This window comes from Gigantopelta aegis, chromosome 8, assembly GCF_016097555.1.
Source record: "Gigantopelta aegis isolate Gae_Host chromosome 8, Gae_host_genome, whole genome shotgun sequence".
Classification (NCBI taxonomy): Eukaryota; Metazoa; Mollusca; class Gastropoda; order Neomphalida; family Peltospiridae; genus Gigantopelta; species Gigantopelta aegis.
In genome coordinates, this window is record NC_054706.1 from 27752741 (window position 1) to 27766325 (window position 13585).

The window sequence follows — 13585 nt, forward strand, 5'->3', positions numbered from 1 at the left end:
GTGTTAAATAATGAATTTAGGAGCCATGGTTATATGTATACATAATATATATTGTGCGAGCATGCATGCATGTGTGTGTGTGTAATATATAGATATATACATACATCATTGGTGCAAATAATAATTTATTATTAATAATAAAAGACTTTGAAATGCATGGTGTTTATCGAAGAAACATAATTATGCAATTTGTACGAAGTAATGACTAGCACTTAATTACTAGCACATGAAATATTTTTAGCGGTTTCTTGTGTATTATATAATATCACGATCGAAGTACATTCTATGTGTCCACCAGGGCCCCCGTTCCACGAAGCAATCTTAGCCCTAAGATCAGCTTAACTGCATAGGGTAGCTATGCACCTACGGTAATCTTAGGGCTAAGATCGCTTCGTGGAATGGGGTCCAGTATCATAACACTTTTTGACAGCATGTAAGAAGCCTTGATAGTAATAATCCTGATGAAACATCTTTTCTAACATGCCATGCTGGACAGCGCCATTCATCCTGTTTACGAAACACATATTTACGAAACACATAATAGTATCCAATTGATTCATGCTGTGCACTGTAACTTTGAAAAACTTCTCAAGTCAGTGTTATGCCAAAAAACAAGTTTGAAATTGTTTGGCTTGTTGCACATAAACAGTTAAAAAAAGTTTTATGTATTTCTTCTTCTTTTGCATTCAGTTTCTTTATGCTCCTTGAATTAAAATGAACTTCACAGTCAGCCTTTTTGCTTTTTAAGTACCATGCACTAATAACAATTTTTTTTTGTTACAAATCAGGATTAAAAAAAAGTGCTAAATACTTATGGAAAAGGAGTGGTGGGAAAGTGCCTCATTTCAATTGGTTTGCTCATAAGTAATACATTCGGGAATCTTCAAATTCATTCGGAATTGCCAATAGTTAACTGGTTTTGTATTTTATGTACAGGCAATGTGTTTGAGTAGTCCTAGAGCATAAAACACTTGACAAAGATCTCGGTTTACGTTAATCATGCGATCATCTTTTCATTTTTCGTTCAAGTTGTTGACACAATCATATTGTTTTGTTAAAACTTATTACTTTTCTTTTAAATAAAGTATTTCATAAAGTACACAATGGAAATTTTTATAACTACCAGTATTTAGATATATATATATATTTACTTTTAGTTAGAGGGCCATATCAAGCTATCAAGCCAAAAAATGGTTTTACATACACGTACATGACCCCAAAAGATAAATACTTTTTAAAACCCAAAATTTCATTAGTACCATCATTGGCAAGCATTAAAACCAAAGATACTTTTTCAAAATTGATTGCCTTAATATATTAATAAGTGATATTACACTATGTTTTATAGTAGTGGGGCAAGCAAACAAAAATGTAATACATATTATTTAAAAAAAAATGTAAATACAAAACATCATTTTAAAACCTTTTAACACTGTTTAATACATATAATATAATCTTCTTGTTTGTTGACAGTGTTATGTGAAGTAAATCTTGACATGTTGGTGTTGTTTGGACACAGACACTTTGATCATTCCTGCATTGACATTTAAGTCAGTAAAGCACCTGCTATGGTAGACAGGAGTAAATAGGTACATGTGCTACACACACCCACTCATGTAGACCCACTGTGGTTCTCGTATATTTCACTAATAGCAGGCATGTCCACGGCAATTTTGAAGTGAATGGTGCATGGGGAAGAATTCATACCTACTGTATATATACGTACTGATTGACATTGATAAATACTGACCACAGAATTTTTTATGCTGCATATGTATACATGGGAAGAGTGAATTACACAAGGAAGATGTTTGAAAATTTTGTTGATAAATACTAGTATGAACTTGCATTTTGGCCATGACACTTATAAAACTGTTAAAGAGTGAATTTAAGACTTAAGATTAATGGAGTCTGAGACTTTTAACATCATGGCAATGTCATACAAATTGCATGTTTTTGACAAGTTCATTGAGTCTAGACTTTAAAAGGTTGACAAGCAAGGGCCCTGGTATATACTTTTTAATAATTTTTCTTTTTTAGTTTTCTCTTCCTACCCATCTCCATTTAAAGATATGAGTTTGTTAAAATGTGGGCAATTGTTAATATTTTGTGAGGGTTACAGATGCAGGTAACCTGTACCTGTACACAATGTAATACATACATATTTGAACTAGTACCGACTCAACTACATGTAGGTCAAAAATAATATTTTATAAACAGATTAAATATTGACATACTGTTGCTTGAACAGAACTATACAGGTAAGTTTACTTGTATGTATAACTTAGTATATGTACTAATTACAGGGTCATAGCTAGGATTGTTTTTTTGTTGTTGGTTTTTTTTGGGGGGTGGGGGGGGGGTGGCAGATGGGTTTTTTTAACAAAGGAGCATGAAAGGTATAAGTCACTGGGGGGTCCAGGAAACTTTGAAATCTAAAAGCTATGAAATACCATTTTGCAGCCATTTCAGGGAAGTTACATACTTAAAACTTCAGTATTAATAACCAGTAATTTTGCCTCCCGCCTTCCCCCCACTAGCTATAACCCTGAATTATTAACTATGTTCCATACTACATTTATTACATATAAACTACATGTGTAACACTTAACTATAATTTATGTATAACATATTATTACAAGGACTGTGTTTAACATGTTATTATATAACTATAACCTATAAAACATATTGTATGACATACATGTATTTAATGTAATTTATGGCTAACAGAGGCTATTTAGTGACTAAATTACACATTAATTACATTTTCCTGTTAAGAATAGCAGTGTTTGTGTATAAAGTGAATTTGCAGTCGTGTACTATTGTTTGTAGAGCTGTCTTTTTTAAGTTTACTTTGCAGTTATATATTTTGAACGTTCAGAATTATTAGGAACTAAATTCCAATTTGGGCTACTACAAACTCCTTGTTTATATAGACACTGATAAATTCTATACAAAAAAAAAAAAATTAATATGTAATTTTAGTCGTCAAAAAGACATTTTACAGTGGAAGTAAACTCAGGACTGTCCCTTCCAATAAGACTCCAAAAACCACCTAAAAAGTCTTAATTTGTCATCCGTGTTATGGAGGGACGGGACATAGTTCAGTGGTAAAGTGCTCGCTCAATGCGCGGTCCATCTGGGATCGAATTATTTGCCTTGTCGGTGGGCCCATTGGCTATTTCTCGTTCCAGCCAGTCCCATCAAATAAGACTTCAAAAACCACCTAAAAATTCTTAATTTGTCATCCGTGTTATGGAGGGACGGGACATAGCCCAGTGGTAAAGCGCTCGCTCAATGCGCGGTCCATCTGGGATCGAATTGTATGAGTGTGACTTGATTAGAGATTTGCCTTGCTGGTGGGCTCATTGGCTATTTCTCATTCCAGCCAGTGCTCCACGACTGGTACATCAAAGGCCATGATTATGTGCTATCCTGTCTATTGGATGGTGCATATAAAAGATCCCTTGCTGCTAATCGAAAAGAGTAGCCCATGAAGTGTCAGTAGTGGGTTTCCTCTCTCTGTGTAGTCCTTAACTATGTCCAACACCATATAACCGTAAATAAAATGTGTTGAGTGTGTCGTTAAATAAAACATTTCTTTCTTTCCTTGTTATGGTTAATTAGTTAACCACCACGTACTGCTCATCAAACAAAATAACATTTAGTTACATACATGTACAAATTATGTTTGTCATTGTACACTGTAGTATATATGAATATTATAAATATAATATTTTTCACAAGTAAATTTCAATACAGTTAAATGACATTTGTATCAACTAGTTTTTATATGCTAATTAATATGTATTCTGTTGAATATTTTGAATTTGAGCAAGATTTACAAGGTTAAACTATAAATTAAATGAAAATTAAAACTTAGAATATAAAATGATCAAGTTGATGGCAGCCTTTGGTCTCAAGATTTGACAAAAATCTGCACACAGTTAACTTAATAATATCAAACTTGACAGTATATATGAAAAACCAAATTATTATAATGTGATCTGTTAAAGACATTTTTTTATTTTATAGACTATTCAAGTCTACCTACAAAGCATGTAGTGTTAATACACACTTTTTTTTAAAGACTAATTGATATTTTGTATGAATTATGAGTTAAATTTTTCTTTTTAAACTGAAGCTATGGAGGACATACCACATTAAATGACAATTTGTCCCAGGGACTAAGTGCATTTTAAAATGTATTTTACATTGAAAGTCTTAGCTTCCTTAATTAACAATTTACCAGATTCATGTGTAAAATAAATGCAAAGTTACTAGAAATCTGTTTACTAAGCACACTAAAAATCTGTTTACTAAGCACTGTTTCTACATGTATGCATTATTGTCTAAACATTTCATGCTATCAAGTACTGATACAGCTAGTACTCAATAGTAGCAGTAATAGTCATTTTCACTAATGGGGAACATACTAGTACATCTATCATTAATCAGGCATGACCTTGGTTTCAAGATCAGCAACACCGGGAATGCACATAATAAAAAAAAAAAAGCTACGAAGATTCCACACCCACATCAGTTCACATAGCTGCAGTGCCAAAAATACACTTAGCTTTAGATCTGTATGTTAACTATACACATGTATATTCTATAGCTACACGTGCGTGCGAACACCACAGCCCTACGTTCTTCTCCACAGACCTGGAAACCTTTTATGGTAGCCAGCAGATTCCCCTCATAGAGATCTCTTTCATCTTTCTCACTACCTGTCTCCCCTCTTTCAGGTAACTCCAGGAAGCTTGGCGGCCAAGTGTGGATTGCAGCCGGGTGATGTCATTCTGAAAATAGGGAATACCAATACGGACATTTTAAAGCATAAGGAAGCTCAGGATTATATTGTATCCAGTGGTAACCGATTAGATCTTCTCCTGCAGAGGTAATTTGGTGACCACATGATGTAAAAAGTGATCTCCCCCTCCCCTCTCCATTATGAGTGGCTATGATATTATTTAAAACATATCTTTGCAAATACCAAACAGCATCCTTTATAATAGTGGTTGCCGGCCATGGCAGTACCATGCAGCCCCGGAATCTGTCACTGGCAAAGTCACAGATTGAGTCTGGGGTAGGCGTGCCTGAACCCTAGGGATATGGGCACTTAAATACAGTTTCCATTCCCATGCAGCTCATTAGAATGTTGTTTAATTTTTGGTCCAAGGGTTTTGTAGTGTGGGTGGATGGGGTGTTTCAAGTACATACTTGTTCTATGTTGCTGACATTAAAACTATTTTAGCCAGTTATGCAGTGTTGAAATTTGCTAGCTTGTTTTGTTGAATGAACAGAGTTGGATACAAAATTGTTATTCGGTGCAGTTTTCTTAGTTTCATCGTAACATCATGTTCAATAAAAGCGAGAAAAAAGTCTGAAAATATAGGCCAGTCCTTATGTAGATTTTACAGGTTGTCACTATGATGAAAAAGACTGAATCTTGCTTTGAATTATGATGTTTTTACAAATATTACCAGTAATCCTCTAACCTTAAAATTGTTAGTGTTGGTAACAACTTTTAAGAAATTTATATTGATTTTTACTGTCCAAAACATAAATGTATAATTTATTATTTATAAATTCATAATCAAAATGATGTTAGAAGAAATATTTTTATTTATTGCCCATGAAAAGGAGAAAAGCTTGTATAATCAAATAAAGACAAACTTTACTGTTTCATATTTAAATTACCTGTACTTATTATTTGGATATGTACTTGACTACTGGGTATATATCACATAATAATGCATGTTTATCAGCCTGGACAGACCTTTCATTTATGTAATCAGCTATTTGGTGTCCTATGACAGTGTTTAAATATGGTTTATTGCCCTATCAGCTGTGTATAATGTATTTACTCTTTACCCCAAAGAAGATTGACTATATCCTGTATTTACACTACACACACAGCTTACTTCACCATGTGTTTACAGTTCACTTGTTCCTGTCATTTATTTTCAACTACTTTACCTTACTGTTCAGTCTGGACAGCCTTTTAGTACAAGTACTTGTAGCGTATGGTAATTGCTGTCCTGTTGCAATGATTCAGTGGTGTCCATGCAGTTTTAATGCACATCCTCAGTCCTCTAAATTCGCAGTGGCAGTCGGCAATGCAGTCGCAAAAGCTATCACAAAATTTATTTGCTACAGCATTTCATTGTCGTCGCAAATCTGAGAGTGGTGAAAAGTCTGTAGGCATTTTTCTCTGAACTCTGTCCAATTACAGATCTCAGAAAAAAGCATTTATAATCTAGTGTGGCCCAATGTTTCCTCAGTTAATATAAATCGGTTTATTCCAGTATGGAAGCGCACTAAAATAAAGATGAGATGTCATCTTTCAGCATATTATTACTGCAGTGGATCATAGATGAATAATTTTGACAGCAGTAATATTTTCTTTAAAATTGCCGCCGTAGTGCTGTTGCAAAATTGATTTGCGACGGGACTTAACTGCCGTAGCAAACTTGTCTGAATTTCAAGGGCTGCATCCTGATATTTGAAAAGTTCAGCTGTAAAGCATTTTATTCCATCTCCAATTTAAGTTATTTCATTTGTCTTAGTTCCCTTATTCTGGCCAGTGCACCATGACTGGTATATCAAAGGTTGTGGTATGTGTTATCCTGAATGTGGGATGGTGCATATAAAATATTCCTTGCTACTAATGGAAAAATGTAACAGATTTTGTCTCTAAGATTATGTCACAATTACCAAACATTTAGCATTCAATAGCAGTGATTAATAAATCAATGTGCTCTAGTGGTGTTATTAAATAAGTTCCATGGATATATTTCAGGGGTCTATTTGGAGTTAATTGCTCGTGTTAGCAGGGCTTTAGATTGCACCGACGTCAAGGCAATAAACACTATGCCCAAAATAGATGTATGCAAGCCCCAAATTATCACACAAATTAAGTACAAATATAAACATAAATATGGGGAGGAACAAGTGAAAGTTGAGAGCTAATATAGAGCTAGGCCTGGTGCTTATAAAAAATTAAAAAGTCTAAATTTAAGACTTAATTTAAATATAGTCTTAATACTTAAATACGATGGCAATGCCAAACAAATTGTATGCGTGTGACTTGATTGCATATTTGAGACTAGACAGTAAAGTTTTATACATGTGTAAGCATGGGCCCTTAGTGCATCTGAAGTTTGTTTAAATAGGACCACTTGCCAAGTTTAAATATAGTCTTAATACTTAACTACGATGGCAATGCCAAACAAATTGTATGCGTGTGACTTGATTGCATATTTGAGACTAGACAGTAAAGTTTTATACATGTGTAAGCACGGGCCCTTAGTGCATCTGAAGTTTGTTTAAATAGGACCACTTGCTAAGTTTAAATATAGTCTTAATACTTAAATACGATGGCAATGCCAAACAAATTGTATGCGTGTGACTTGATTGCATATTTGAGACTAGACAGTAAAGTTTAATACATGTGTAAGCATGGGCCCTTAGTGCATCTGAAGTTTTGTTTTAATAGGACCACTTGCCAAGTTTAAATATAGTCTTAATACTTAAATACGATGGCAATGCCAAACAAATTGTATGCGTGTGACTTGATTGCATATTTGAGACTAGACAGTAAAGTTTTATACATGTGTAAGCATGGGCCCTTGGTGCATCTGAAGTTTGTTTAAATAGGACCACTTGCCAAGTTTAAATATAGTCTTAATACTTAAATACGATGGCAATGCCAAACAAATTGTATGCGTGTGACTTGATTGCATATTTGAGACTAGACAGTAAAGTTTTATACATGTGTAAGCATGGGCCCTTGGTGCATCTGAAGTTTGTTTAAATAGGACCACTTGCCAAGTTTAAATATAGTCTTAATACTTAAATACGATGGCAATGCCAAACAAATTGTATGCGTGTGACTTGATTGCATATTTGAGACTAGACAGTAAAGTTTTATACATGTGTAAGCATGGGCCCTTGGTGCATCTGAAGTTTGTTTAAATAGGACCACTTGCCAAGTCGTAATTCATAATGGCACCATTTTGGAGGTTTACTGTGGCTTTGCATTTCTTGCCAATAGATGAAGTGCAGTGTCTCGGTGCATTAATGTCATCAATGGAAGTCTTATTCTCCAATTCACATTTATGTACACATGCACACACAAAGAAACAAATGTACAAGCATACAGACAGACTTCTCTCAAGTACTAATATACCATTAAGTTATATAGTCTCAGCCAGGATGTGTGCATAGTCTAGCATTTTGTAGTAGTTTAAACTGAATCTGCCTACATGTATGTTAAGATGACATTAATTGTCTTGACTGATAAATATCTTGTTTAGATAATAAAGTAGATATTATCTGAGTTTCATTGCCAGTACATGTAAACATGGAATACAATGGGTTGGTTGGATAGGAGGGTGTATGTATCAATGGGAGGGGTGGGACGTAGCCCAGTGGTAAAGCGCCTGCTTGGTGCATGGTTGGTTTGGGATTGATCCCTGTGGGTGGGCCCATTGGGCTATTATCATTCCAGCCAATGCACCATGACTGGTATATATCAAAGGCCGTGGTATGTGCTATCCTGTCTGTGGGATGGTGCATATAAAAGACTATTAGATCCCTTGCTACTAATGAAAAAATGTAGCGGGTTTCCTCTCTATGACTGTCAAAAAATGATTGACATCCAGTAGCCGATGATTACTAAATCAGTGTGCTCTAGTGGTGTCGTTAAACAAACATTATCTTTTTTTGTATCAATGGGGTAGAAGAGTATGGTAGTAGTGGGAATGGGTTGGAATTTTATGATAGATCATTTAATTGGTTATAATTGGTTTACACCAATCGATCAGCTTTAGGTTATACAGTTGGTTAGAATTATATAAGGATATGAATTATTAAAATATTTGGACTATGCAAATTGTTTATTTTACCTTAAAAAATTACCATTCCGTGTCTGTTTTCCTTACACACACACAACTCATGAAAGCAACCCAAACCCCAGCATATTTACATCGATTTCACAATAGGAACAATTACATAAAAATTTAAAAAAAATTGAGACAAATCAGTTATGGATTTTTATCATTGATCATCAGTAGTGTCCAGTTACAGTTTTTGATTATAATCGATGATTTGAACATCAATAGGATATGGTATAGCTCAGTGGGTTGGGTATTGGATAGATCTCACTTTGTTTAAAAAATCTTGGTTAGCGATATTTCTAGTCAATTGAAAATTGATTAGTAACTACTGTTTCAGATGGTAAAATTGATTAGCAACTACTGTTTCAGATGGTAAAATTGATTAGCAACTACTGTTTCAGATGGTAAAATTGATTAGCAACTACTGTTTCAGATGGTAAAATTGTGTTGTAATCTCTGAAACTTTTGTAGCATAACGTAGCCCAGTGGTATAATGCTCTTGCTTGATGTGTGGTCGGTCTGGGATCGATCCCCGTTGGGCTATTTCTTGCTCCAGCCAATGCACCATGACTGGTACATCAAAGGCTGTGGTATGTGTAATCCTGTCTGATATGGTACATATAAAAGTTCCCTTGCTACTAATGACAAAATGTAGTAGGTTTCCTCTTTAAGACTAATATGTCAAAATTAACAAATGTTTGACATCCAGTAGTCGATGATTAATAAATCAATGTGTTCTAGTGGTGTCGTTAAACACAACAAACTTTAACTGAAACTTGTGTAGCGAATCGCGGTGCGATACTGAACAAAATGCTCCCTGTATATGTCTGTATTCATGAACATTTACACCTGCAAGATTGGAATTACAATGTCTCGGTAGTTAGAGCTATTCATTTATGTTTTCATTACTGCTGAAAACAGATGGGCACCAGAAATACATCTGAAAGAATGGCCCATCCTCATTCTACAGGCAGCCGGCACCTCCTGTACATCCATTATCTGTGGAGAAATGCTGAGCCAGTGAAACATGTTTTCTCTATTTGCAAGCTATTGCCTTTCCTCTTTGTCAGGTCTTGAGGAATGCTCGTTGCCATATTGCTTTATAAAATAATATAGTCCTGTGATCTTTCAACAGCTGGGTGAAAGAATACACATTTATCCCCCCTGTTGCCTAGCAATGCAAGAGTTCATTTGTTTTTATAGTTATGGAAAGAAATATTTTCATACAGCTATGATACATGGCCATATTTAATGGCTCTCCCGCCATATTGTTTCTCATTCATTCTTTCTTGTTTGATGTCGCCCTTAAAAAAAAGACCCATTTTAAATTGTCAAAGCATATCAACATGATAATGGTGTTGGAGATGGCCCAGTAGCATTTAGTGCTCACCTGAGTCACAGGGTTGATCACCTTTGGTGGACAAATGGTTTTGCCCATCCCATTCAGTGCTCTATGACTGGTGGATAAAAAACCATGATGTTTTATGTTCTGTCCATATTGGGCAAAAAACTTAATTAAAGGTAAAAGATCCCTTGCTGGGTTATTGTATTACCCTTCTGTCCCGGAATTGGCCACTGGTGATGTCTGAGGTAAAATCTGGGATGGGCATGCCTGAAACTTTCTTGGATATATGGGCACGTTAAAAGAGTTCCTATACCCATATTGTTGTTTTGTTATTTTTATTATTATTGGGAGGTTGGGTTTTTTTTGGGGGGTGTATGGTGGTGGTGAGGAGTGTCTTTTATTCTTTTATTATTCTTTTTCTTATCACAGTGTTTTTCTATAGACCGAGTTTTGAAATAACTATATCAGACACTAAATGAATGCCGTAATATTAAGGTCTTGTTAACTATAAAATGCTGATGTGTGAGAAATAGTGCATTATTCACATAGGTGTTAAACATGTATGGTAACCGTAATTGTAACATTATCTCATATCTTTAGAAAACAAACCCACTGTATTCATCAGGTACTTACTTATATTGGCAGGGATGAGTCTCTTTGTTTCCAATTTTTTCGCCGAATCAGTAGAGTGCTTGTCTGAGGTGCTTTAATCATAAGATTCAATCGCTTGATGGATCCATTCTCTTAAGTTTTTTCCACACCCCAGCCAGTACCTATGACTGGTTTATAAAAGGGAGTGGTATGTGCTGTCTTATTTGTGGACAAGTGCATATAAAAGATGTATTGTTGCTAATGGAACAATGTGGGTTTCTTCATGTGGGTATGTCAGAATTATTAAATGTTTGAAATCCAATAGCCATTAATTAATAGATCAATGTATTTTAGTGGTGTTATGAAATGAAACCAAAAGAAGATATATTTTCTACTAGCTGGATAGCTCATACCAAGACTTTTGATGTGTTAGATCAGCAACCCTGGTTAATGTACATAGTCATACTTCCTGTTGCTAGTGAGATTCTACACCCATACTTAAACAATGGCATAGCGTGCGCGGAGCCACCAGGGCAGTTGCCCTGGGCGAAAAACTCTGGGATTCTGGGAGTTCTGACGGTCCACTGGTTAGGAGGTGCTGGTGCTGGCAACCCACCCTACACCACTGTACTTAAATATTTTGTGTCAAACGATATACAGGTACGTCTGGGTACATACAGGTACATCCAAATACACCTGCATGTCTGTTTGCATTACAACAATAACCTGGGCTAACCAGACCAAATAATACTGGTGGATCTTTTGCACAGTTTAAAATAGTGTTGTTAGTGTCTGGAACTTGGTGTATACATGTATATTACATTCCTATTGTGTTTCTTCCATTTGTATCATATTAAAGTCTACAAAGGAGGATGGGTTCCCCGTGGTGTTTCTTTGATGCCACCTGTATTTGGGGTCAGTGAGTTTCGTGTGTGTTCAGATATGGGGTCAGTAGCAGATTATCTTGGTAGTTATCATGTGCTGGTTTCCAGCAGAACAAACAGAAGGTCACACAATCACCTGCACAGCCACTGTAACCGTAGTCAAGTTAGTGTTGTAGTGAGAACGAGGAGAGAGAGAAACCAGCAGCAATATTTAAACATTCCAGTAGTTGTAGTCAGAGAGCAAAGCTTGTAAGTTTGCCAGGTATGCTTCCAACCACTGGTATGATTCAGTTAGCACTTACCCCTGGAACATGTACATGATGTAATTATGAAATTCAATCAAGCGTTCATAGGATCTCATTACTGTCCTTAGGAGGCAGCTGGAGTTCATGTACATTAATAATAGTACACAGGAGCTTTGTGCCGACTTGTACATGCAAATGCATATGTATGCATAAATTCTTTTACGTTTCATTTTTTGTTGATGTATTATATTTTGAAGTTATTTTGGTTTAAAATAACTGGAGGGTTAAATGTTTATTATTATTATTGTTTAACAACACAACTAGAGCACATTGATTTATTAATTATCGGCTATTGGTTGTCAAACATTTGGTAATTTTGACATATAGTCTTAGAGAGGAAACCCACTATTTTTCCATCAGTAGCAAGGGATCTTTCCCAATTTGCAGCTAGGTATCTTTTATATACACTTTCCCAATTTGCAGCAAGGTATCTTTTATATACACTTTCCCAATTTGCAGCAAGGTATATTTTATATACACTTTCCCACGGACAGCCTTTGATATATATCAGTGGTGGGGCACTGGTTGGGAAAGTGAAAAACTCAATCAAAGAATGAATTCACTGAGGGGGTTCGAACCCATGACCATACAGGTAGCAAATATAATTTGTGTTATCAAACAGCAGGTTACCTAGAGAAATGTCATGTGAACCGAGTTTGTGTAATATCGCCCCCTACCTGCACCTGTTTTCGACAAGCAGTCTCTTATGAGGATGTAGCCAGTGCTGAAGCACTAGACTGATGTGCGGTTGGTCTACGATCGATCCCCGTTGATGGGCCCATTGGGCTATTTCTTATTCCAGCCAGTGCTCCACATCTAGTGTAACAAAGGCTGTGGCATGTACTATCATGTCTGTGGGATGCTAATCGGAAGGAGTAGCCCATTGTGTGATGGCAGCAGGTTTTCTCTCTCATTATCTGTGGTCTTATTTGTGTGATCATTAACCACATGTTCGTCACCATGTAACTGTAATACGGGAGGGACGTAGCCCAGTGGGAAAATGCTGGCTTGATGCGTGGTTGGTCTAGGATCGATCCCCGTCAGTGGGCCTATTGGGCTATTTCTCGCTTTAGTCCGTGCACCTCGACTGGTATGTGCTATCCAGTCTGTGGAATGGTCCATATAAAAATCCATTGCTACTAATGGAAAAAAATAACAGGTTTCATCTCTATGACTGTCAAAATGACCATATGTTTGACATGCAATAGCCGATGATTAATAAATAAATGTGCTCCAGTGGTATCATTAAACAAAACAAACTTCCATATAACTGTAATTAAAAATGTGTCGAGTGTATCATTAAATGAAACCTTCCTTCCTCTTGTGCTGAAACACAGCAATTAAACACTAGAGTTTGTTTATATGTATGATACTGTCCATTCATTTGATTCAAATTTCAAATACCGAGTAAACCCCACAAAATCACCTCTTCATACATATACTGACATCCAAAAGAAACTTTACAAGGCTTAGACTTGTATTACAAAAACCCAACAAATGGTACGGTGGGATATGAAAGAATCATGAAGTTCAACATCTAAACGTCACAATGCACTT

The 13585-nt window shown here is 35.7% G+C and overlaps 1 protein-coding gene across 4 annotated transcripts in view; it reads left to right on the plus strand.

The window, feature by feature from the left end:
* LOC121378500 (PDZ and LIM domain protein 7-like) overlaps nucleotides 1-13585 on the plus strand; it is an 83254-nt gene that overhangs the window by 1075 nt on the left and 68594 nt on the right. For all 4 annotated transcript variants that reach the window (XM_041506697.1, XM_041506695.1, XM_041506698.1 and 1 more), the window contains exon 2: nucleotides 4749-4900. In XM_041506697.1, coding sequence (XP_041362631.1) covers nucleotides 4749-4900 — 152 coding nt within the window. The remainder of the gene's footprint in view (nucleotides 1-4748; nucleotides 4901-13585) is intronic.